This window comes from Clarias gariepinus, chromosome 9 (assembly GCF_024256425.1).
Source record: "Clarias gariepinus isolate MV-2021 ecotype Netherlands chromosome 9, CGAR_prim_01v2, whole genome shotgun sequence".
In the NCBI taxonomy this organism is placed as follows: domain Eukaryota; kingdom Metazoa; phylum Chordata; class Actinopteri; order Siluriformes; family Clariidae; genus Clarias; species Clarias gariepinus.
The window spans coordinates 24,204,871-24,227,641 of NC_071108.1; the positions used below are offsets into that span (position 1 = coordinate 24,204,871).

Consider the following 22,771-nt stretch of genomic DNA (forward strand, 5'->3'; position numbering starts at 1 on the left):
ACGAGTGCTGTCTCTGTACTGTGATGAGGCCTAAATCCTGACTGATACAGTTTATGTATGCCATTTCTATGTAGATATGAGCATAGCTGCTCCGCTACTATCTTTTCCAGAATCTTAGAGATAAAGGGGAGGTTTGATATTGGCCTGTAACTGGACAGCTGACAGGGGTCGAGGTCAGGTTTCTTAATTATTGGTCAGGGAGGGAGGAGCAAATATGAGCCTTGACTAGCCACTTGAAGCACTTTGTGATGGCTGAAGTTAGTGCCACTGGTCAATAATCATAGAGACAAACTATTTATTGTTAAGGAATAGGAACAATAAAGGTGCCTTGAACATGGTAGGGACCAGGCATCTTGGATCTTGAGTGTGGTCAGTGGACTTTACCCTCCCCTTGTAACCTCTCTTTTCATCTCTGATGGCCTTCCTGAGGTCATGAGGATTTGCTCATTGTTGCACACTGGTTAAGGAAAATGTTGTTTGCAAGTGCGAACTGGGACTCCAGCAAGACTAGTTAGGCTACAGTATGCTTAACATTAAGATCCAAAATTAAACACAGACATGAGGGTACCCATAGGCCTTTTGCTTTCATTATTTGGGGTACCAGCTCATAGCCATTACCTTCAAATCACAAGAAACCAAAAATTCAGTGCTTTATAGGTCAAAAGTGGTATTTTATAATCAACTATTCTATTAGAGCTAGTGCAGTGTGAATATGATGGTGTTGATGTGGTGATCTTCTGGTTTAGTAAGTACTACTAGTTTACTGTAGCTTCCTTACACATTTATGGTAAATCCAGATAGTAAGGCATTATAATAAATCAACCTAGATGTAACACAAAGTTAAGGTTTTAGTCCCACTTCTACATTTGTTGCTAAGAAGTAAAGCACTTTCACTTCCTTTCTTGAATAAATTTAGACATCTAAGAAGCCTTTCTGAAAAGTGCATGAAAAAAAAACAAGGCAGCGTGAACCATTTGTGTAAATGGCATATAATTGTGAATTTTGAGTAACTACAGTAGATTGTAAGTAACTAATAAACAGTATTTATGTTATTAGCTATATTTCATCTTTAACATGCTTCATATGTACAACATATTTAATCAAGTACTAAAGCTATAAGTACCCCTGCCATAAATATACATTAATTAATTAACAAAAAATGGAAACTAGCATTTAGATATGGTTAAGATATATTACTTTGACCGTGTAGGACCAGCATCTAAAGGGGAAGGTAAATTCTAGGCATGAAGAGATAAAGTAAAGCACTAGAATAAATCAGGCAGGTCTGGTATGTGAGAGAAGCAACAGCAGGATATGTGTCACGATCTGGAACTTGCATTATGTCAGGCAGCAGAATAACACCAGAGATTAGCGGGACAACAAGGAGAGGGAGAGAGAGGGAGAGAGAGAGTTATTAGGATTGTTCTGATCATACAATGGTTTAAAAGCATATATCATGAACAGAGTAAAAACCAAGGCTCTGGCAGTTATTGTTATTAACTTAATAAAAAAAAAAAAAGAGCCAGAAGGTAACCCAGGCATGGGGCACCCTGAGACATATGCCCCCTGCCATTCCACCAAATGTTTGAATGGCCTTTAAGGCTTAAATATGATCATTGCATATCATAATAGTATGTCAACCAGAAGAGCATCTGTTCCTCTTTTGGGGCTCGCTTCCTCGAATGGTTTGTTTCTCTAACAGTTTGTTGAGCTTTTTAGACAGTGCTATCTTGCCTGTTAGAGGGAATTATTACCTCCATAAATCAAATTTACACAAAATAATGTTACTTTATCTTATCAAAAATGAACCATGTGCTCTATAATTAGATTTCTTACAAAAATTAAATACAAATCATTGTTATATGACAAAATGTAAAAAAAAAAAAAAAAGATTTACATTAACACAATGTTTTTTTTTTGGTAATTATGATTATTATTAACAGAGTTAATAAACAAAAATGCATACATACCAGTATTGGAGCCATACTGCAAAAGCCTTATTAAGCAAATTTTTTAAGCAAAAGAAGTGGTACTCGCTTTGGTTTCAGATCACTATCTATAGAGGAAGTAAGTATTAAAATGAATTATGAGTCAAGCTTGAGGTACAAAATAGATACTCCTTTGGAATCAACAACCTCGGAGAGTTTTTGTAGGTATGTTTGTCACATATTAGCAACTTATTAACTGGCTAAACATTTCTATAATTATATATCTCTGTATGTTATGTGATAAGTTAAAAGGCATTTTTTTCTTAGTAGATTTATTTGTGATTTTTCTATTATTAACTCATCAGATCCTGCAAATCATTAGTCAAGACCAAAATGTGGTTGGTTACTACTTTCCTTTTAATGTCTATATCACGGACACATGCAGAATACCCTGCATTGCAGGCTGTTCTGTCACAGAAGGGGTTGCAAAAAGGTAAGAAATTTCATTTATTATCAAAGATTGACAAAAAAGTGAAAGTATCCAGAAACAGTGCAACTCTGAATATCATCCTATCTAGCATGTGTACTCTTCATAACCTCCATTGTAACAGGACTGTTGTTTTTGTGTTACTGTACATCACACTGATAAAACAACATTCCAAGTTGGTTTATACTTAAATCATGCTTAAAAATCTATGTGGCAATTAAGTTGGGCTTCTCCACTAGTATTTTTTTTGGCCTGTTTTAGTTAAGAAGCAAGTACACATCCAATAATACCTAGTGGAATGCCTTATTAATAGAATGGAAGTTATTATACCAGCAAAGCAGGGACTAAGTATGGAAATCGATGACCATGTGTCCACATACTTTTGACTACCTGGCATATGATAGAATGCATTATGCTTAAATTTTACCACAACAGAATTGTACATTAAAGGGCTTGTTTACTGTATATTAAAGTTAATAGAAAAGAGCCTACATGCTACTGTACATCACACTGATGTCACAGTAAAATATATGGGACAATAATTTCCTCTTTCCACACAATGTGTCCACAGTATTTGTACTGAACTTGATTTCGGGTCATTACCTGTAGAGGAACTAGGTATTAAAATGACTAATGGTTGAACTTTGTTAAGCACTTTTTTAAATGACACTGTCAGGAGCATACAAAATAAACAAAGACAAATTAGATTGGGGAAAACAAAACAAGAAGAATTTATTCATCAATTGATACTAAAATACAAATCAATCCTTAAAGTATCAAATATTTTGCTACTTCAACACTGATCATGCCATTTTAAATGTTTAAATCGTCATGTTAATACCACAATCTTGCGCAACATAACTCAGCCTTCAAAATTGGTCGCAACAAATCCAGCACCCACAAACTGGAATGTTTGCAGTCACCTTTATAGTAAACACATCTGGAATCAATTATTAACACTGCTATACACACAATAGCCCATAGTTTGTAACCAGTTAGTTCCTATGTATTTTGTGACTCTGATACTCTGGTTTTAATAGCCTGACCACTGCTTATTTCCTGTTGCTGTGTTAGTTCTATGTGTTGGATTTATTGCAAGATTTTCTAACAGGCCATTTTCTGTTACATCTGACACAATCAGAAGTAGTCAGAGCTATAATGAGCACTTTAGGTACTGTAGTGTTACTTATGACTGAAGTTAGTGAAAGAATAGGCATGCATTCATTTCGTTGGAATTGATAATTTCTGTTCTGATCTCAGTTCTGTAAAAAAAACAGAAAATAAACCGTGACTACAGCTATTTCCAAAGTTTGTCGGCGGATATTAATTAAAATAGATTTTTTAAAATAGAGAATTGCCAATAACATCAGTGCACATTACATTCTGAATAGCGGCGGCCATGTTTTAGGACATGCTTCTTCGTCTTCTTCGCAAAATATAAATAAATCAACAAAAATCAATAAATCAATAAAAAATAAGAATGCGCCACGTGAAAATCAGTGCCAGGCAAAGGTCCATTACTTAGAAAAAAAAAAGAACTGAATGGGTTTGATCTGTACAGTGGAACCTTGGATTATGAGCATAATTGGAAGCAGGCTTGTATTCCAAAACACTCGTAAACCAAATTTTCCCATAAGAAATAATGAAAACTCAAATGTTTCGTTCCACAGCCCCCCCCTAAAAATACATAAAAATAATTAACACAAAATATTAAGTAAAAATAAAACAAATTAACCTGCACTTTACCTTTAAAAAAAGTAAAAATGAATACAGATGTGTACTGTATACAGATAAGTATACGCAGGCGCTGTGTATGTGTGTGTGTGAATCTAAAGTAAGCTTCCCTCTCCCCTTCTCGTCTTACACAGTTACCCTTCCTCCACTCTTTTCACACACACGCGCACACACACAAAAATTTTTTTTTGCTAAAACGTATGATCTATTTTAGATTATATCCAACAATAAAAAAAGCTGACCATCTGTACAATTTTACATATTTGCTTACATCTTGATAGGGACCCAGAAATATCTTTATAATGAATTTTTACTTATATTTAAGATATTGAACACTTACTTTCAATATTTAATTTTTTAAAATACAATTCACCAGATTAACACCGGATTAAATGATAAAACGGTTGGGTATTGATATAAACACAAAAAAATACAGCAGTTCCTCATGTCAATTTTTTCACATTTCCCTCTTGCTAATGATAAAGGGGGGGAGATTCACAGAACTCCCTCTGGTGTTCAGATATTGTAAATGTAAAGTGTGAAGAATTTTATGTACAGTATGTAATGTATATACTGTATGTATGTACTTTATGTGTCTGTGTGGGTGTGTGTTAGAAAGTACAATGATGTCCTACTTATTTTTTCCTTACATGTGTTCAGTATCTCATTGGATGACTGACTGGCTTCAGAATGAACTGAGTACAATTAGGCTCCCAGAGTTCAGAGGGAGTGTTGATATTTATGTGGGCACAGTTTATTACAACCTGCACGAGTAAGTACCTTAAGCTATTATACATATTGTATTTACTAAAACAAAGCAAAAAAAAGATGGGAACCTTTTTAAATTTCGTGGTTTTCTGCATTGATTTATCATTAAATGTGATCCGATCTTCTTCAAAGTCAAGTTTGGACAAATATAATGAACCTAAAATAATAACTCAAAAAATTCTGATATTTCATGTCTTTATTCAGAACAATCATAAAAAACTCATAGTTCTAGTGGATAAGGTATGTGTATCCTTGAGTGACCGTAAAAAAATCTTATTTGAGTCAGGTGTTAGCATACCTGGACTTTTTAGAAAAAATGAGTTTGGAGATGTGGACTAGAGCTACTTTGGCAAATACTGCCCTTCTAAATCAGAGCAAGAAAGCTCTGATAGGGTTGAGTACATCTGGTCCCTTTAGGAGAAGATCATTTATGCTTAGTCTATTACATTTTTGGCTACTATTCCATACAAACCACACAGAGTGGTTGTCAAGTGGGGGGTTAGTGCCACTAACACTAACCCGTACCCAACTGGTCCCATCCACCTGTCAATCACTTCCTTGGTGAGTTTTATTGCTGCCCCTTTTTCAAACATATCATGGATCTGAGCTGGATAAATACCCTGCCATTCTAGTACTCTCTTAAGTTTTCTATTCTTAGGAAAGCACCTTCCCCTCCACCTCTATTGTAAGGAAGGGTGGATGGGTCATGGATCCATGGATACTTTGGGAATCTTACTGTGGGAATCTTTTTGAACTTAGGTAAAGTTCCTTCTCTTTAGCTAGGGCCATTTTTTTTTTATCCACTCCCAACCAAGATCCCATCTTCTCCCTCTCAGAGCAGTCTGCCATCAAGAGCTGTCTGCCCTTTTGCACCTGTCTGCTAGTTTTGGTGCAGAAAGTTCAGCCAGAAACTCCTCCTTCTTACTGTATGTCAGTCTGCTTCCTTTACTGGGGTCTCTGGTGGTGACTCTACCACCCCCACCCACGCCCATATTCTTGAATTCCTTACTTGGACAAAAGAAGGAATGGTTGTCTGACGAGGCTCCCATTTTACAGTCTTTGTACCTTCAAAGATAGTTGTCATTGCATCTCTTACCATCCTCGTAACACCCAAGCACTTTCTACACGCACCCAGTTCTTTTATGATGGATTGCTTCTCCGCTACTTTTAGCTCTTTGAACTTTTTGCAGAAGAAAATTTTGTCTATATGCTTCCTGCTCCACACACAATGCACCCACTTTCTGTGGAAACTTTCTTTGTTGTTTTGCTAAAGGTATACCTCTGAGAATTTAAGCTGCTTAAGCCTTTTAATAATCTCTTCTTCTTTCATTAGGAACTTTAATAGTGCATCAAAGTGGTTCTCTGATGTGATGCTTTTTGCAGGATCCATCATGTAGACCAACCATTCTCTTTTTACAAACTCTGGTAACTTGCACTAAATGGCCTTTATTACAAGTGGGTTCCTGATTGTGCATTCATAATAACCCTCTGAGTACATGCAAATAAAATTGTTCTTGCCACACACTCATTGCTAAATTCTTTCAGCTTCCATACACGACCCTCTAACTCTACTCTTTCAGTTGTTGGAGTCCATCTTTCCAGTTTACCAGAGCCTTGGTTGCCTCTTTCACTAGTCTCATCAAGAGTTTCAGTTGCATACTATAGCCGACGGTATCGACAGGCATGGTGACAGTGCGTTCACAAGCTGTCTCTGCGGCAGAGATAGTAGCTGACATCTCGGCTTGTCCATATATTTTCCAGAAGTTAGTTTGCACTAGCTCATCAATTAGCTCGAGCCTCCTGTTACATTTTTCCTCGGTTTCTTTAAGATCAGCTTCTTGTGTGCTGAAAGTAAGACCACTGCACCGTCTTTTTGTATTCTTCTTTAAGTTTTGTTTCCAACAACCTATGTACCTCTATACAGAGAAACTTAGATTGCTTGGTGAAACTACTTTTTGCGAAAGTTTTTTGAGTTGATCGATCGTTTTGGCAAAAGTTTCCTCAGCCATTTTCCTTGGATGTTATCGAAGCAATGTATGTTATGTATTTTATTGTCTTAACTTGTGTCAGCAGCACCTTGTCTCTGGACTTTACTGAGCCGTTGATTGCTGACCACACTGCAACAAGTGGTTATCGTCACATCAACTTCTCCTTCTAACTAAAAAAGAAAGCTGGTGGCCAACTACTGGGGACACAGGGAACAACTCCAGAATATTTTTTTAATTCTTGTATTCGGTATCAGGGCAGGTTATTAAGGTGGATTCGACTAGTGGTCGATAACCTTAAGTGGAAAATACATCACCATTTTAATGAAATGTAAACAGTTCACACTGTCACCCTGCACCTCTAGGTCCTGGGTTTAATTCCCGTGTTGGGTCTGTGTGCGTGGTGATTGCCTGTTCTCTGCATGTTGGTGGGTTTCCTCCTGGTTCCTGAGGTTAATGTTGCCAGAAAGGGGTTTACCAGTTATTCATTCCGAGGGTTGACTTACTTTTTCTTCTACCATTTTGAATTTTGAATGGATGTGTTCCATAAAGATATGAAAGATCAAAACTGTTTTTTTTGTGTTAATATTTTGGGCACAATATATTTGTCAAGACTCTTGACTTAGATGAAGATAATTTCTTAATAATTAATAATTTATCAAAATAGCCTATGATATCCCTGTTGGTTCTATACATCATCTGTATTTCATTGTTGTATTTTTGTAGCATCGTTTTAAATGTCAAAAGTATTTGGTTTATGGCGTCGCAGATAAATGGGTGCATTACGTGATAAGTTCCAGCTGTCTGTAAACCAGTTCAGAGTTGACATGCCCCTTTACTGTTAAGTGCTCCACAACAAAGAGACAAACATAGCTCACATTTCATATGTGTTATTGACATACACGCAGCTTTTGTTGATATTGGTGCTATTTAGTTTATGTTGATATGAAAGCTCTTTTCAAACAATAGCTAGAATATAGATGTTGGCATCTGCGGTTAGGGGGCCTGAATAAACAGGCTGCAAGGTTAACGATATCCAGTTAAAAAAATTTCAGCATCCACAAATGCTTTGCTCTTTTTCATTTCTTTATGACAGAATCCCATCTTAAATCCTTCAGTGTGACGAAAAGATGATTGGATAATATGTTTAAACAAAATTTTTTTTTTTCATTATTAGTGCCTGAAATTGCTGCTACACTAACTTGCTATTCTTACTATTTTATTCTAACTTCTCAGCATGACTGTTGTGCGCTGCGATTTGCCAGAACCCTCTGTAGCCTTTTCAGAGGGAACAGGTGTATCTCTGCAAGTGAGCGGACTCTCCATTGCCATCGCTGGTCTCTGGAACACAGACTTTGGAATCATGTAAGTGGGGTGGTGCTGGAGGTGGTGTTTTATTTATTTATTTATTTATTTTTATTAAACTTTATATTACATTACAGACGTGTACAGTATTTTTAGTATCATATTATATAACACTATGTTTACTATATATGATTTTAGATTAGTAATATTAGCTTTTGTTAGACACCTAACATGCATAACAGTTTTTATGCTCTGATGTTAGTGAGTGAAGTGCCAAAATGGAGTGTGCTTTCTCTTCGACATTTCTGAGTGCAAAAGTGAAAGCAAAACTAACCTCCCTTTTCTCTGTGTTTCCATAATGGAGCTGTTGAATTAGCACATGTTCAGTGAAGCAGCCTTATTAGCATACTGTACCCTGTAAAAAGTACTTTTACAGCAAATTTGATATTAAGATATTTATCTACTATACATTATTCATCAACATAAATGTACTAAATATAGCTTACAAAGGGAAGATTTGCCATTCTGTTAAACGTGTAACATCAGTTGGTTTATGCTTTACTGTTGGGCTTTCAGTTTCCATGAACGCTTTTAAAACATTTAGTGTACACATGAACTAATTTCATATTAAACTACAAGCTATGAAATATTGAAGCAACTGGAAAATGCTCAGCAACATTTTCCATATATTCCATATACAGTGGGGGAAATAAGTATTTGATCCCCTACAGATTTTCTAAGTTTGCACACTTACAAAAAAAATGAAGGATCTATAATTTTTATCATAGGGTAATGGAAAAAATCCAGAAAAAGCACATGATACAAATGTTATGAATTAAGTTGCGTTTCATAAAGGGGAAATAAGTATTTGATCCCCAAGCAAAACATGACTTACTGTAGTACTTGGTAGAGAAACCCTTGCTGGAAAGCACAGTGGGAAGATGTTTCTTGTAGTTGTTTACCAGATTTGCATACCCCCGGCTTTGGAACGAATAATTAAAATTTCCATTATTTCTTATAGGGAAATTTGCTTTGGTTCAAAAGTGTTTTGAAATACGAGCCTGCTTCCGGAACAAATTATGCTCGTAATCCACGGTTCCACTGTAAATCAAAGCGAATTTCCTCATAAGAAATTATGGAAACTCAGATAATTTGTTCCACAACCAAAAATATTCATATAAAATAATTAATATAAAATATAAAGTAAAAAATAAACAAATTAACCTGCACTTTACCTTTAAAAAATAACATGACTGGTGTTAGAGGATAGAAGAGGTAGGTGCCTAAATCCTATTGAGGATTTAGTGGAAATGTGACATTACATTGCCTTAAACAGATTCAACTCCCGCACTGCTACAGCCCTATTAACCTTTTTTTTTTCTTTATGGAGGCCGTTGTTGCAGTACAGTTACTAAAGAACAGTCACTACACTTGGACGGAAAAAGAAAGCTTTATGCGCGCATGCACACACGTGGTAACAGTGTTATAGTAAACAGTACCCGCACATGTTTAAAATGCAATGTCAATGTCAAGGGGCTCTGCTCAATTAAAAAATACGTAAATAAGACATTACTAAACTAAGACTTACATACATACTTTGGTGGCTAAGTGGAAGTCTTCTCACCTACCAGACATTTTTTTCTTATAGCTAATTTTTGGAATTTTATGGAGACAGCTGTGTCATGGTGCTATTGACAATAGCATCTAACTTCTTTTTTTTTATTATGATCATGAGAATTTCACAAACATTTGATCTGCTCAAAACAGCATCTGTAGTAAATTATTCGCCAATGAAAATAATTCAATCTACTCATACAACAGGCACACCCACAATCAAGAATCCATGTGAATTTGCCCTTATGTACCAAGCACATACTAATAACATGCAAAGTACATCTGTATATTGAAAATGTACATTAACGCACTGGCAAAATGTCTGTTGCCAATGTAGTAAAATGGTTTTACAATGGTGTAGTACAAAGGAAGCAGCCATAGCTTCTTATAGTTACTAGGCCAGTTACAGTTGTCTAATGTATGTAAACTTGCCATTATAATGTATGAACCTTGTTTACATAGCCTTAGTACTAGCCCCAAGGTTACCATGTTTGTGTACTTCCTGTATGTACACAAATCATATGTGCACTCCATATGGCAACTGAAAAACCCGAGCTTAAAGACACTCCTGTTTCTATCAGATCTCATTGTTGAAAACATTTTAGTTTTTTAAAGACTTCAATTAAGCATAGAAGTTAACTTCCCAAAAGTCCAAAAGTTTTATATATATATATATATATATATATATATATATATATATATATATATATATATACACACACAGTATATGTGGATAATCATATTGTAATTATATAGTATTACTATATTGCACTGTTTATTGTTAATTACTGCAAGTATATGTGTTAAATTATACTATGGACATAAAGTTTGTGTACTAAATTCAGAGTATACTGTAGTACATCTTAAGTCCACTACTGTGCTTTAATGCAGTCACGATGGGGGTTCGTTCGAAATGGCTATATTTGGCATCAGTCTCAACACAATGTTGGAGTTTCAGAACACTGACGAGCACCTTTCCATTTCCACTGTCATGTGTTCTGCTGATGTGGGAGATATTGAACTAGATTTCCATGGTGGTGCAAGGTAAGTCCAGATGTACTATATTTACTTTCAGTGTCTCATACCTGAGAGAGAGTCCAATACTGCTCATACCCAACTATACAATAAAATGTCTACTTTTTTCTGATACTTTCTGCAGACTACTTATTTATTTTATGGCCAAAAGTTTGTGAACATTCAGTCATCACTTTCCTACAGTATGTACTGTACATATGTAAAAAGCCATTCCAAATTTACTCCTGAGGTTGCAGGAGTACTTGCACTCTCTTGAGAAGCCTTTACATTAGATTTTGGAGTGTGGTTGTGCTGATTTGCCAATTCAGCTACAAGTTTAAACATTTGAGGTCAAGAGCTTATGTTATACTAGAAGTTCTGCTTTCAGTTCATTTCTAGGTGTTTAATGGTGTTGAAGTTGAGGGTTCTGTCAAATCACCCTTTGCAACCCATGTCTTTATGGAGTTTGCTTTGTGCACGGGGACACTGCCATGCTCAAAAAATTTTGGCGCGGAACTTGCATCTTACATCAGTAACCTGTAAACAGGATTACCAGTGTCTTTAGGGATCTGTGATGGTCTAAGGGTTAAGGGTTAAGAGATTTTTTTTGTGTGTGCATGCTGCTCACTGTATACTATTGGCATTAAGCGCAAGATTTATATTACTGCGTTTACTTCATCTAATCATTCTAAGCCATCATTTAGCTCATCTATGTATGCAGATGGCATATCATAAGTAAAGTGGATAAATAATTTCACCCTCTTATATTTTCCAGTTTTATCTTCCAACCATTTGTAAAAAGCTTCAGTGGAAAAATAAAAAATATGATCCAAGGAAGGGTAGGTAGGAAGCTTTTGGCTTAAAATTATGATTCCTTGCATCCAGTGCCAAACATTAAATCTGTTATAATGCTTTTCTCTATCCAGATATGTCCAGAATTTACAAAAGGAATTGAAGCTCTTGACACAGATCTAGCAGCAGCAGGTACTTCAATGATAGGTTGCTTACATTATTTAAAAGTTATGTAGGTAAACATGAATATTACTTTGTCATACTAAATATTATGTCCCCACACTAATCACAAATTTAATCTGGCTATCAAGTAGACACATTTACAATGTTAGAAGAGAGTTATCGATATCAGTAATTGCTCATAGAAATAAAGGATAGTAAAGGATAGTTTGCACACCAGACATACGACATAACAAAAATACTAATTAAAAACATTATTTTGCAAGGTAATTCCTTTTATTCTTATTATCACAGTACAACTTAATAAAATGAAATATGCATAATGTTTTGAATGATAGTCTTTTGAATTACAAGAAATATGTGGTAAATATCTTGTTGCCTGACATTGACATTAAAGATGTGCTTTTTAAACCGTCTGTTATGCTCTTTCATGTAACAGAAGCCATAAAAGTGGATCCCTATGTATATTTAAATGTTTCTCTGACTGACTCGCCTGTTGTGTTCGACAATGGATTTGAATTAAATGTAAAGGTACGATCAATAACTCATTTACTAATGAAATATTACTTACTTATAAAAAAGATCAGGTTCTGAGTTTAACTGACTCTGTAGATCACACAGTTTAGGGCCAATTCATCAGTTCATAAATGTACATAATATACATCCCCTGCCTGTTGAACTCTAGACTATAAGTTTGAAGCTGGACACATATTATTTTTTTAATGACTATTTTGTGATTGATATAATGATATTTTGTTTTGTTTCTTTGTAATAGGGGGAATTTTACAGTGTCAGTTCTCCTTCTGAGCCCCCATTTTTTCCCAACCAATTTGAACTGCCATGGCAAGCAGATTACATGCTCTCAGTGGGTGTATCCGAGTTCTGCGTAAACTCAGCAGCATTTGCCTATCAAAAATCTGGACTGTTCCAAATCACCATCACCAATGACATGGTAAGGATATGAGCTGAAAATATTTGTTTATTCAACTTACTTCAAGATACTTGTATATATATATATGGCAAATGATTACAGCCTCAAATTTGCAGGGTGAAGGACAGGGCATTAGTCTAGAGCAAATCAGTGATGTTTTTCACACTTCTTTTTTAGTAGTTTAGTTTTCTTATTTGCAGTCCAACCTGACATGCATAGTGTTTGTGCATTAGAACATACTGTACATTATATCCTTTTGTTGCACATGGGCCTCTCATGAGAAGTTGTGAGAAATACAGTATAAGAGGTACAGTTAGAGATTGGTGTTACTGGACAGCCACTATTACTTACAGATATTCATTAAGGTCTGCTTCTTTTACTTTACAATACTATATTGAAAGGCAGCAGAAGTAGACATGCAAGTTTATAATATATACTGACACTATGGAATTTACATAATAAATATGTATAGTTTTGTTTGAATTATTGTAATACAATTTTTAATAGACTTGCTCATAACACCATGTAACATAGTGCATTATTAAATTCTCTTAGCATCCGTGCTAACAGGTATTTCATATGAATTCTTGTTTTAAAGATCCCCAAGGCCTCTCCCATTCACCTGAACACAAGCCAATTTGGAATTCTGATTCCTCAGGTTTGTATTAGGTTTTTACAGTATATGGTATATACAGTATGGTCTAATGTAGCTGACATGATGTATAGATTAATGTACTGTAAAGTGATTTATGTCATTTCTTGGGTCATTTCTTTATTTGCAGCTTCCCAAGATGTATCCAAACATGGAAATGGAAATATTGCTGTATGCCAGCGATACCCCCCTTGTTTCCTTTAACCAAACACTCATCAATTTTAATTTACCCACTGCAGCCAAATTCTCTGCTCTCAAGACACGCGATGATTTAACCCCCCTCTTCAGCCTGGATATGGTAAGGGCTTTCTTTTCTTTTAAACATTCAACCTTGATGCACATTCTATGCCTTTTAAAATACACAGTTGCATTGGTCACTGTTCAAGTTTTCAAGTGAAAAACAATGTGGGAAAAAAAACGTTTTTGTTAAAAAGCTAACAAAAGCATTGAAATCTGTGCCACACTACATTAGAAATGATTTCAATTAAATAGGGGGATATACTGTATATTCTCTATTAACAATTTTTAAATTAGTTATAGCCCATATCTGTAGATTATGATAAGTATAAACTTCACAAATAACATTCAACATCACAGGCAAGCAAAGGATTCTGTTTTGTACATCAATGTTTTTTATCCGGAAGAAAAGGGTTTTGATTTTAATTCTCAAGTGTCTGCGCATTAGAAAAATGTTTGTGAATGCTTCTTTACAGTACATAGGTATCCCAAGGGTACCTGTGAGACTGACATGATTGTTATTTGCAGTATAAGATGTCTGCTCTCAAATCTTGTTTAATTACTTGTATTAAAAAGACAAACCATTCACTTCATAACCACTGTGACCTACTCACGGTAGAAATGATTTGATTTTCCTATATAATTGCTCTTTGAAGTCACTTGATCAATAGTCACTAGGTCAATATAATTGAAACTTGGCTTAACTGCAGTAAAGCCGTGGCCAGAAGATGCAGTAATATTTGATCAGGATCACATAATTCTAAGATAACAAGTCATAATTATCAGATAGTAAGTCACAATTATAACACATTTGCCTAAATATAAATAAACTAAATTACATTGAAAAGCACTTACCAAGTACACTGAACATACCTTAAGAACTTAAATAACATATGTTCAATTTATGCAAGGAGTGCAGATGACAACTGTAAAAAAAACACTGGTGTATAAGTAATTGTTATAATAATAATTTTATGTATAATTATAAAGTACAATGTATAAAACTCTTTCCCCTCTTCAAGCTATTTTCTTTTAATGCTAAAGTCAACATCGACCAGCAGCTACTGAAGGGTGTTTTGGAAATGAAAAAGTAAGTGTATAAGTACTTGTTTTTATAATAAAAACTTTTTTTTTTTTTTTTTTTTTTACAATAAAAGGAAAAAGTAAAACAAACAAACAAACAAAAAAATCTCTTCCTAACTTTACAAATCTTGTGTGTAGTTTGACTATAAAGCTTGGATCTACAGAAATTGGCCCATTCGATGTAAGTGCTTAAGACCTTCATAGAATTAAGGATTTATAATTAACATTAATCGATTTTAAGTATATAATAACAGTTACAGTGCTTCTTTGTTACATCTATGTGACATCATTATAATAATGTTTCAGACTGCACCAATTGAGCGTATGGTGAAGTTAGCAATGAGCACCATTGTACTTCCAAAATTGAATGGTAGGAAATAAATCAATCTGACATTAATTACATTTGTATTTTACCTATTAATTTAACATTAAACAGCAATATAATGTTACAGCTCAACTGCAGGAAGGCCTTCCACTGCCACTTTTGAAGGGTTTCAGCCTTACTAATTCAGTGATGACTATTGAAAATGTAAGTACCACAGAATTATTAGTTATTAGTCCAGTAATATGCTAAGAGAGGGTGTAATAATGTATGTTTTTAAAACTAATATAAACATGAATGATTCAGTTTAATAAACATTATGTTGAAGTCTTTGGAAAAGTGAACAGTAATCCAGCAGGAACATAAACACTGGATGACATTATCAGATAGTTTTCCTTTGGTTGCAATGCCATACATCCAAACACAACACCAGGAAAATGTTATTTTAAAAGTAAGACTCATTTTGATAAAATGATGTTTTAGATAATGTTAAAACATTATCTAAAACAACAGGATCTTGGTGCTTCTAAATGTGCAATGGAACTGTGAGTTTGATTAATTTCCTGGATGATGCTACAGCCATCCACAGCCTAAAAAACAGATTTTCTCTACTTTCTCGATAGTACACTAGCCAGTATTAGAGAAACAGCTAGCACTTTCCTCAACGTGGTCTAAGCGGAAGTTCAAAACTTTAGAAAATAATTATTCATTGCAGTGCCAGGAGAAAAGGCCTACCACTGAACCACTAATGCCTGCTAAGTATATACAGTACTCTATTGAAGTAAAGTACTTGCACCACATCTAAACAGCATAAAGTCTGGTTTCACAGAATGGGTCCCAGGTGTTATATGGGCTTTTTCTCTTTTTCCATAATAATTTAAAGATTTGTTAAATAACAGTTATCAACCACATTAAGGTAAATGAACTGAATGTCAAATGGCAAACTACTGTTTTAATCGAACTTGTGCTTGAGGTATTTTTCTTCAAAACAAATGTTTATTGGTTATATGACTTGATTTGGTTTAACATATTGTTTTATAATGCCGTGAAATTTATACATTTGTGAGTGTGGCTTTATACTTTTTGGGCTCACCGGGAAAAAAAGTCCTTTCAGTGTGAGCTAGTGATGACATAAAAAAAAAACACAACAGTCAATCACTTCATAGACATTTTCATTTATTTAAAATATATAATTTTGTACGTATTTAGCAATGTCAGTAAAGCAATGGTTAGATTCTTATACATTTTGAAGATTTGGTGATACATTCAATAGGAGTGTTGTTACAATGTGATTGCACATGTATAGGATGCATAAACTGTCTGTGAACATTAGTTGTATTTTGATAAAACTGTGTTGTCCTATCATCTTTTTGATACTACCTGTTTCCTTTTATTCCCACCCAGGGATTTTTTGTTGTTGCAACAGACATCAATAGTCTCTTCCTGCAATCGGACAAACTCTGACATTTTTGGACAACGATGAACAAGGCTTATCCCATATTGCTATCCTTAGGAGAAAAAAAAGAATTGCTGCTGCTGCCAGATTTCACTTTAATTTGTGAAATAGAAATAACTGTCAAGTAATCATTTTCTAACTAGTTTGGTATTGCAGGGTTGATTCTACAACTTATTTGATTATCTTCAAATAATCTGTCAATCTGTGTCAATCTGATCTATTGATTCACTGTTCAATCACACGCTAAATAAATTGCTTTTATTTTGGAGTTGGTTTCCATTATTATTTTTTTATCCAGTATGTTTCGTAAGGTGGACCAAAGATACTTGATTATCGCCTATGATTTAACTATGATTTGAAGGTTTTTAAGACATTGCAAGTCCTATTTGTGGAGAGATATAAGATCCTACAGCAAACCAAAAGTACATCTTATATATTATAATGTATGTAACATATGGCATAAAGTAGAAAAAAGAAGTACTGTATAAAGAATTTCATGCTCAAAGCAAAAAGACTGATAATACATAGCACTGTGGAGACAAGTTCTGAGAACCATTTATAGCAAGTATTTAAAAAGGGGAAGAACAACAACACTATTAACACTAAAATGCAAGAAATGTCAGTCTGTTTTCTTTTCCCTGGTCATTTTGATCATGGTTTCAGGTGATCGGTATAAGAATATGAGTTTTTCGAACAGTTGCTCTTCCAGTTCCATCTCGCCAGTCTCCCGGACAACAAAAATGTCGGTGCACAGTTTCAGCACACGGTCCACATTTGGAAGTTCCTCAAACATGATGGAGCGGGATATCCCATTAAAAAACTCGCGCACAAACTTACCAATCACCAGCACCACTGACATGTACAGACCCACAATCCTGCACAACACAGAAGACACAGATGTGAACTTGCAGTCTAGAGTGCTATAAACAGCTCATGCCATAATTACAAAACTCACTATACATAACTTGTGCATATAAATCAATCTACATACTGTGCCTATGTAATGCATTTTGAACACCAAGGTTACATTAAACAAATGTTTTAATAATAATTTATCACTTATAAATTTAAATGCTGCATAAATCAGTGGAAAACCAGGCAACAAGTGTTCAGCATGTCAAATAATATCTTCAATCAATAAGGCTCCTCCATGAAGCTTGTTAAAAAAAAATTGCACATTGCATTACCTGATCACAATTACTTCCAAGATCTTAAAAATATAGTGCTGTGGTCAGACATTTACATAAACTCATAGAGAACAGTAATGTCATGGTGATGTTTGGTCTTTCAATAATTTAGTTAAACTTTCTGTGGCAGAACAATTAAAGACTAAAATCTTACACAGACATAAAACAAGAACCTGGAGCACAAGGTTTAATTTTTTGTAGGTTATCAACACAGAATTTAAAACGTGCAAATGTTTTGCCAGTGAGCCAACATATAATATACATCACCATTCAAAAGTTTGGGGTCACTATCTCCATGATCGTTTCTGATTTTTTGTTTTTTCTACATTGTAAAGGAATGCTGAAGGCGTCCAAAAAATGCATTAATCTCCCTTGAACAGTTGATATTGACATGTTTCTGCTACTTCTGCTCTGGAAAGACTTCATAACGCCTCTAATCTGAGGTGCTGTTAATTGGTCATTTTTCAGGCTGATAACTCTAAATGAACTTCTTGTCTGCGGCAGAGGTAGGTTTTGGTCTCGCCCTCCTGGGATGGTCTTCATAAGAGCCAGTTTCATTATTTTGCTTGACGGATTTAGCAAATGCACTTGACAATACTGTTCTTGCAAGAACTATTACAGAAAGGCTGACCTCTGTGTCTTAAAATAACAACTAACTGTTGTTTTTGTTGTTGTTACGTAATTACCTAATCCCATATGTGTTATTTTATAGTTTTGAAATCAGTATTGTTGTAGAATGTAGAAAATACGTAAATCACTAAACAAAAACAAAGAAATTTGCAAGTGACCCCAAACTTTTGAACGGTAGTGTATATATAATAGGAAACTTTATGGAGCTCAGTGCAGAAAAAAAGGATAAATTATTTACACGAGACCGGAATGTAATTTAGACAGAAGTGCAGATTCCAAGATCAGAATCAGAATCGGAAACATAAAATACCGTAGTTCAGTTCAAACTATTGTACATGCAGTAAGTACAAATTATTTGATGTAGCCACTTAGTTTGGGTCTTTCTCCAGACAACCTTAGTTGAAAGGAAATTGGATCAGATGGTCAGGAACAACTCAGGAACCACTGAAAAGCTGGTGGAACACCAGTGTCACTGCCTACAATCATGTCAATTTTACATCACCATTGTCGAAGAATGAAGACCCTGCTCCAACAAGATCTTTAAGCTTAAATAAAGTTTGCAGCCAACCACATGGCCAAAGAAAAAACATTCTAAGGTAAAGCTTTGACAAGAGCTACAGTATGTTTGGAAAAGTAAAGGTGAGGCAATCATCCTAAGAATGCTGCAACACCTGTTGAGCATTGTCGTAGTAGCATCATGCTTTGTGTCTGTTTCTGAACTGGACGGAATAATGAGGAAGAAGAATGTGACAGAAAAACTTGGAGGAAGGAAGATGGACACAGGCAGTAGATGGAAGGCAAGTTTTATTCTTTTGCCCAATGTGAATTTTATCTTTGCTCTTCCACGCACACATAGACACACACACACGCACACACATATATATAGGGTGCTACGACTAGATTTCTCTCTCTAGCCCACTCTCTTTGCTTGCTTCTCCAGCTTACTGCAAACAAACTAACACAGTGCTCAAGCATTCCCTTCACTGCCACAGAAAACTACCTGAGAATTCATTAGTGTAACCATTAAATATTAATTAGACAGATGATTTTAAAGTTCAATGACAGAATCGGCACATGGGAAGGCAAATGTTAAGCTTTTAGTGCCTTAACCCTGTTGAAGATTTGTGGACCATGCTTACAAGTCGGGACTGTGACAGAAAACAAACTAAGTGTTTTAATTAAATTAAATATCACTTTCTTGATGTCATTGCTCCCAAGGGAGGTTTGACCAGCAATTAACTCCAAGGGTTTACATAGTTTTTCCGCCATTACTGTAAATGTTTACTAAGTGTGTTTAATAAAGACATGAGAGATTCGAATTTGTTTGTGTGTTATTAACTAAAGTACATCGTGACTTTAATGAAGATTAGATAATGTTATGGCAAATTAATGCCAATGCAGAAAACCAGTTAAGATATTTTTTTTCTTCCCACTGTATCCAACCAGAATTGTGTATATTTTACGATATATCTAGAAGTTTGTGTGATCCTGATACCAAAACACCCAGAATAAATTAAAACTTAAAAAACAAAATCCATGGGGTTTTCTTCTATTAAATATGTAACAATCTATCTGTGCCTGAAAAAGACCATGACAGTCATTATATCATAATGTCTAATGATATACTTACTAACAAGCAATAGTCTATCTATCTATCTATCTATCTATCTATCTATCTATCTATCTATCTATCTATCTATCTATCTATCTATTCATCCATCCATCCATTTATTTATTTTGCTGTTTTACATTAACCATTTAATCAGTTTCACTTGAAAATTATTAAGAATTGTAATACACACTATTGTGCTAAGAGAAAGTAAACAGGTCTCTTACCCATATCCAGCTAAGAAGCCCAGGCTAGATGGACTGACTTTATCATTAAAGACCACTATTTCAATGTTTTGGCATCTGGTTATTGGATGATCTGGACTGCACTCCTCCACCAACCACCAGTAAGGTCCATTTCCCGCTGTGCTGCTGTTGGCTTGCTTCAGTTTAATGGACAGGGAGCGGAAGAAGACTAAATGATGGTCATCTGGGCGATCAGAATGTGCTGTAAAGTAGTTTATTACAGATTTACATCATTATTGCAGGATTCAATACAATATTATTAGGATGAATTAAGACTATTGTTATCACTATGGCATGTTTCTAAGCTAAGAAACTTTTAACTGGTTAAACAGCAGTCATATATACAGCATTTCGAAACCTTTAATACTTTATTTTAACTTTAACTGACATCAGTACACCATCCAATTATTGCATGGCTTGTATACAGTAGCAGAAGATAACTAGTACAAGCTTGCACAATAAAAAAAACACAATAAATCAAAGAAGTTTGTGATCACTCTGTACAACATCTCACACAGGTTGATGCAGGGTATTTGTCTTTTACACGAGAGCACACACTTGAAGCACATGGGCAAGTATGAAGTCGGTTAAAATTAAAAATTATATTCAGCACACATGTGCGCACAGTTAGAAGAGGTAGATTTTTTTTATATAGGGCATTTTGCATTTAAATTTAAGTATCATATCTTCTCTAAGGGCCGATTGTGACGAAACAGAGCCTACTGTATATGTTACCTCAAGGTTGGGCAAATACAGCTGTAAAAACCCCCATTAAAATTTGTTCAGTGGTTTAACATGATGCATGCACAAACAAACAAATCACACAAATGACTATAATTTAAGCAAATATTATTGTATTATAAGTATTATTTAGACATTTGCATAACAAAGTAAAATAATATATAATTAGTACTTATATAATCTTCACTTTAAATTTAATATTATAAAAATGTATAATTTGCAGTAGTTTAATATTTACTAACATTTTAAATTAGTATTTAAATTATTAACAATATTTATTTAAAATTCAATATGTTTAACTTAAGCTATCAATGTGTTTTTTTTTTTTTCGTGCACTTTGGCTCCATGTCATTTTGGAGCATATAGCCTACTGTATTTTCACTTTGATGATGTGCTCATATTTTTATCCATTCATGTAACCTGTAATGGCAATAAACGGATGATATTTTTGAGGTCTGTGCATGTTCCAGTTTCATGGACTGCCCTTTTTAATGGCTTATTTTTTGTAATGGAATAGATTTCACAGAGCTCCTGAAAAAATTAAAAGCTATGTGTAACGACGCGAGTCGCAGAGCCGCGCATAAGCTGTTCGGAACAGGCAAAGGCGCGGCCATTTATACACGCGGTTGCCAGGCAACGCCGCCGCCAGGCAATCAGACTAAACGAGCCGCACCTGGCGGCGTGTTTATTTAAAGGGTCCTGGCCCTACTTCGGCCATTTTGTGGATTATTTAAAAAGCACCGGTAAGGTGTCAGGGCCCAAGACAAAGCAAAAGAAAGAAAGAAAAGACAGACAGATAGAGAAAATGTGCTGTTCAGAGGCAAAGCCCCCGCCTCTGTGTGTCTAAGCGAGAGAAAGAGAGCGGCACGCTCAGTTTAACAGAGCAAAGCACAAATTCTCACAGGCTTTCAAATAAATCCTCGGTAAGGGCGAGTTCCCCGAGAGGATCTTTAGTTTTGTTTAAGTTTTCAGAGCCCTGTCCATTCTCGCGTAGACGGCGGAGCTCTGGTTATTTGTGTTTTCAGTTTACTTTATTTCCTTTTAAGTTTCTAATTAATAATCCCACGCCATCTCCAAACAGGAAGGCCTTCCCGTGCGTATCACAAGCTCTCCATACCGCACACGTGACAGAATGACCTTCTGAAGAGCCCGCGGGCTTGGAGAGGGTGCAAGAAATAGTTGAGGGTCAAGCGAGAGTGCTGGACAAGCATGAGGAAACACTAACCGTTTTAATTTCGGCAATGTGTGGGATTAATAAGAGCATCGAGCTAATTTTGGGCAGCTCGAGGCGCGCGCCACTTCCGGGTTTACTTATGGCCGTGAGTCGATTCTGGAGTCGACTCGCGCCCCCGGATCAGTGGCTCAACTACTCCATCTGGTGGCCGAAACTCAACTACCATCTCCACAACCGTATGCGGGCAAGCCAGAGAGGTGCAATGCCTTCATCCTGCAGTGCTCACTAACATTCGCGCTGCAATCTTCCCAGTTTCCATCAGAACGGGCGAAGGTTGCATTTATGGTGTTTCTGCTTACAGGCAGAGCACTAGAGTGGGCTACTGCAGTGTGGCAGCACCTCCTCTCTGAACACGCCACCCTAAGTGCCGTCGATTTCACTATCCGCATACGGCGAGTAATGTAGTGTCGGTTGCAGACTACACAGTTGAGTTTCATACCCGGGCTGGCAGTTCAGGGTGGAATGACGCAGCCCTTATAGCTGCGTATGTTCAAGGGCTCTCCGAACGGCTGAAGGATGAGCTAGCCATACATGATCCTTCACAGGATCTGGAGGAGTTTCATAGGCTAGCCGTCCAGGTAGATAACCGCCTTAGTGAGAACCAGGCCGGACCTACCGGCAGCTCCAGGCGGGGAAC

The 22,771-nt window shown here is 35.7% G+C and overlaps 2 protein-coding genes across 3 annotated transcripts in view; one reads left to right on the forward strand and one right to left on the reverse strand.

The window, feature by feature from the left end:
• Positions 1-2,024: 2,024 nt before the first annotated feature.
• bpifcl (BPI fold containing family C, like) lies at positions 2,025-16,756 on the forward strand. 2 transcript variants are annotated; one of them, XM_053503982.1, is made up of 16 exons: positions 2,025-2,153; positions 2,294-2,421; positions 4,810-4,921; positions 8,139-8,267; positions 10,713-10,865; positions 11,611-11,674; positions 11,762-11,819; positions 12,247-12,338; positions 12,583-12,759; positions 13,337-13,396; positions 13,521-13,688; positions 14,650-14,717; positions 14,849-14,891; positions 15,017-15,080; positions 15,163-15,239; positions 16,437-16,756. In XM_053503982.1, the coding sequence occupies exons 1-16, from the start codon at positions 2,080-2,082 to the stop codon at positions 16,494-16,496; spliced, it is 1,527 nt and encodes a 508-aa protein (XP_053359957.1). In that variant the 5' UTR covers positions 2,025-2,079; the 3' UTR covers positions 16,497-16,756. The 2 variants fall into 2 exon arrangements, with proteins under 2 accessions (XP_053359957.1, XP_053359958.1); XM_053503983.1 differs by having other exon boundaries at positions 2,074-2,149.
• Positions 16,757-16,819: 63 nt separating this feature from the next.
• si:dkey-11f4.7 (piezo-type mechanosensitive ion channel component 2) overlaps positions 16,820-22,771 on the reverse strand; it is a 65,824-nt gene continuing 59,872 nt past the window's right edge. Inside the window, 2 exon segments of the mRNA XM_053503838.1 lie at positions 16,820-17,363; positions 20,142-20,361. Coding sequence (XP_053359813.1) covers positions 17,108-17,363; positions 20,142-20,361 — 476 coding nt within the window. The 3' untranslated portion in view covers positions 16,820-17,107.

Coding starts and splice junctions, on each gene's coding strand:
- bpifcl (XM_053503982.1), top strand. CDS start 2,080: ATGAATTATGAGTCAAGCTTGAGGTACAAAATAGATACTCCTTTGGAA. Junction 10,866..11,610: donor GATTTCCATGGTGGTGCAAG/GTAAGTCCAGAT, acceptor TATATTTTCCAG/TTTTATCTTCCAACCATTTG. Junction 14,892..15,016: donor CAGAAATTGGCCCATTCGAT/GTAAGTGCTTAA, acceptor ATAATGTTTCAG/ACTGCACCAATTGAGCGTAT.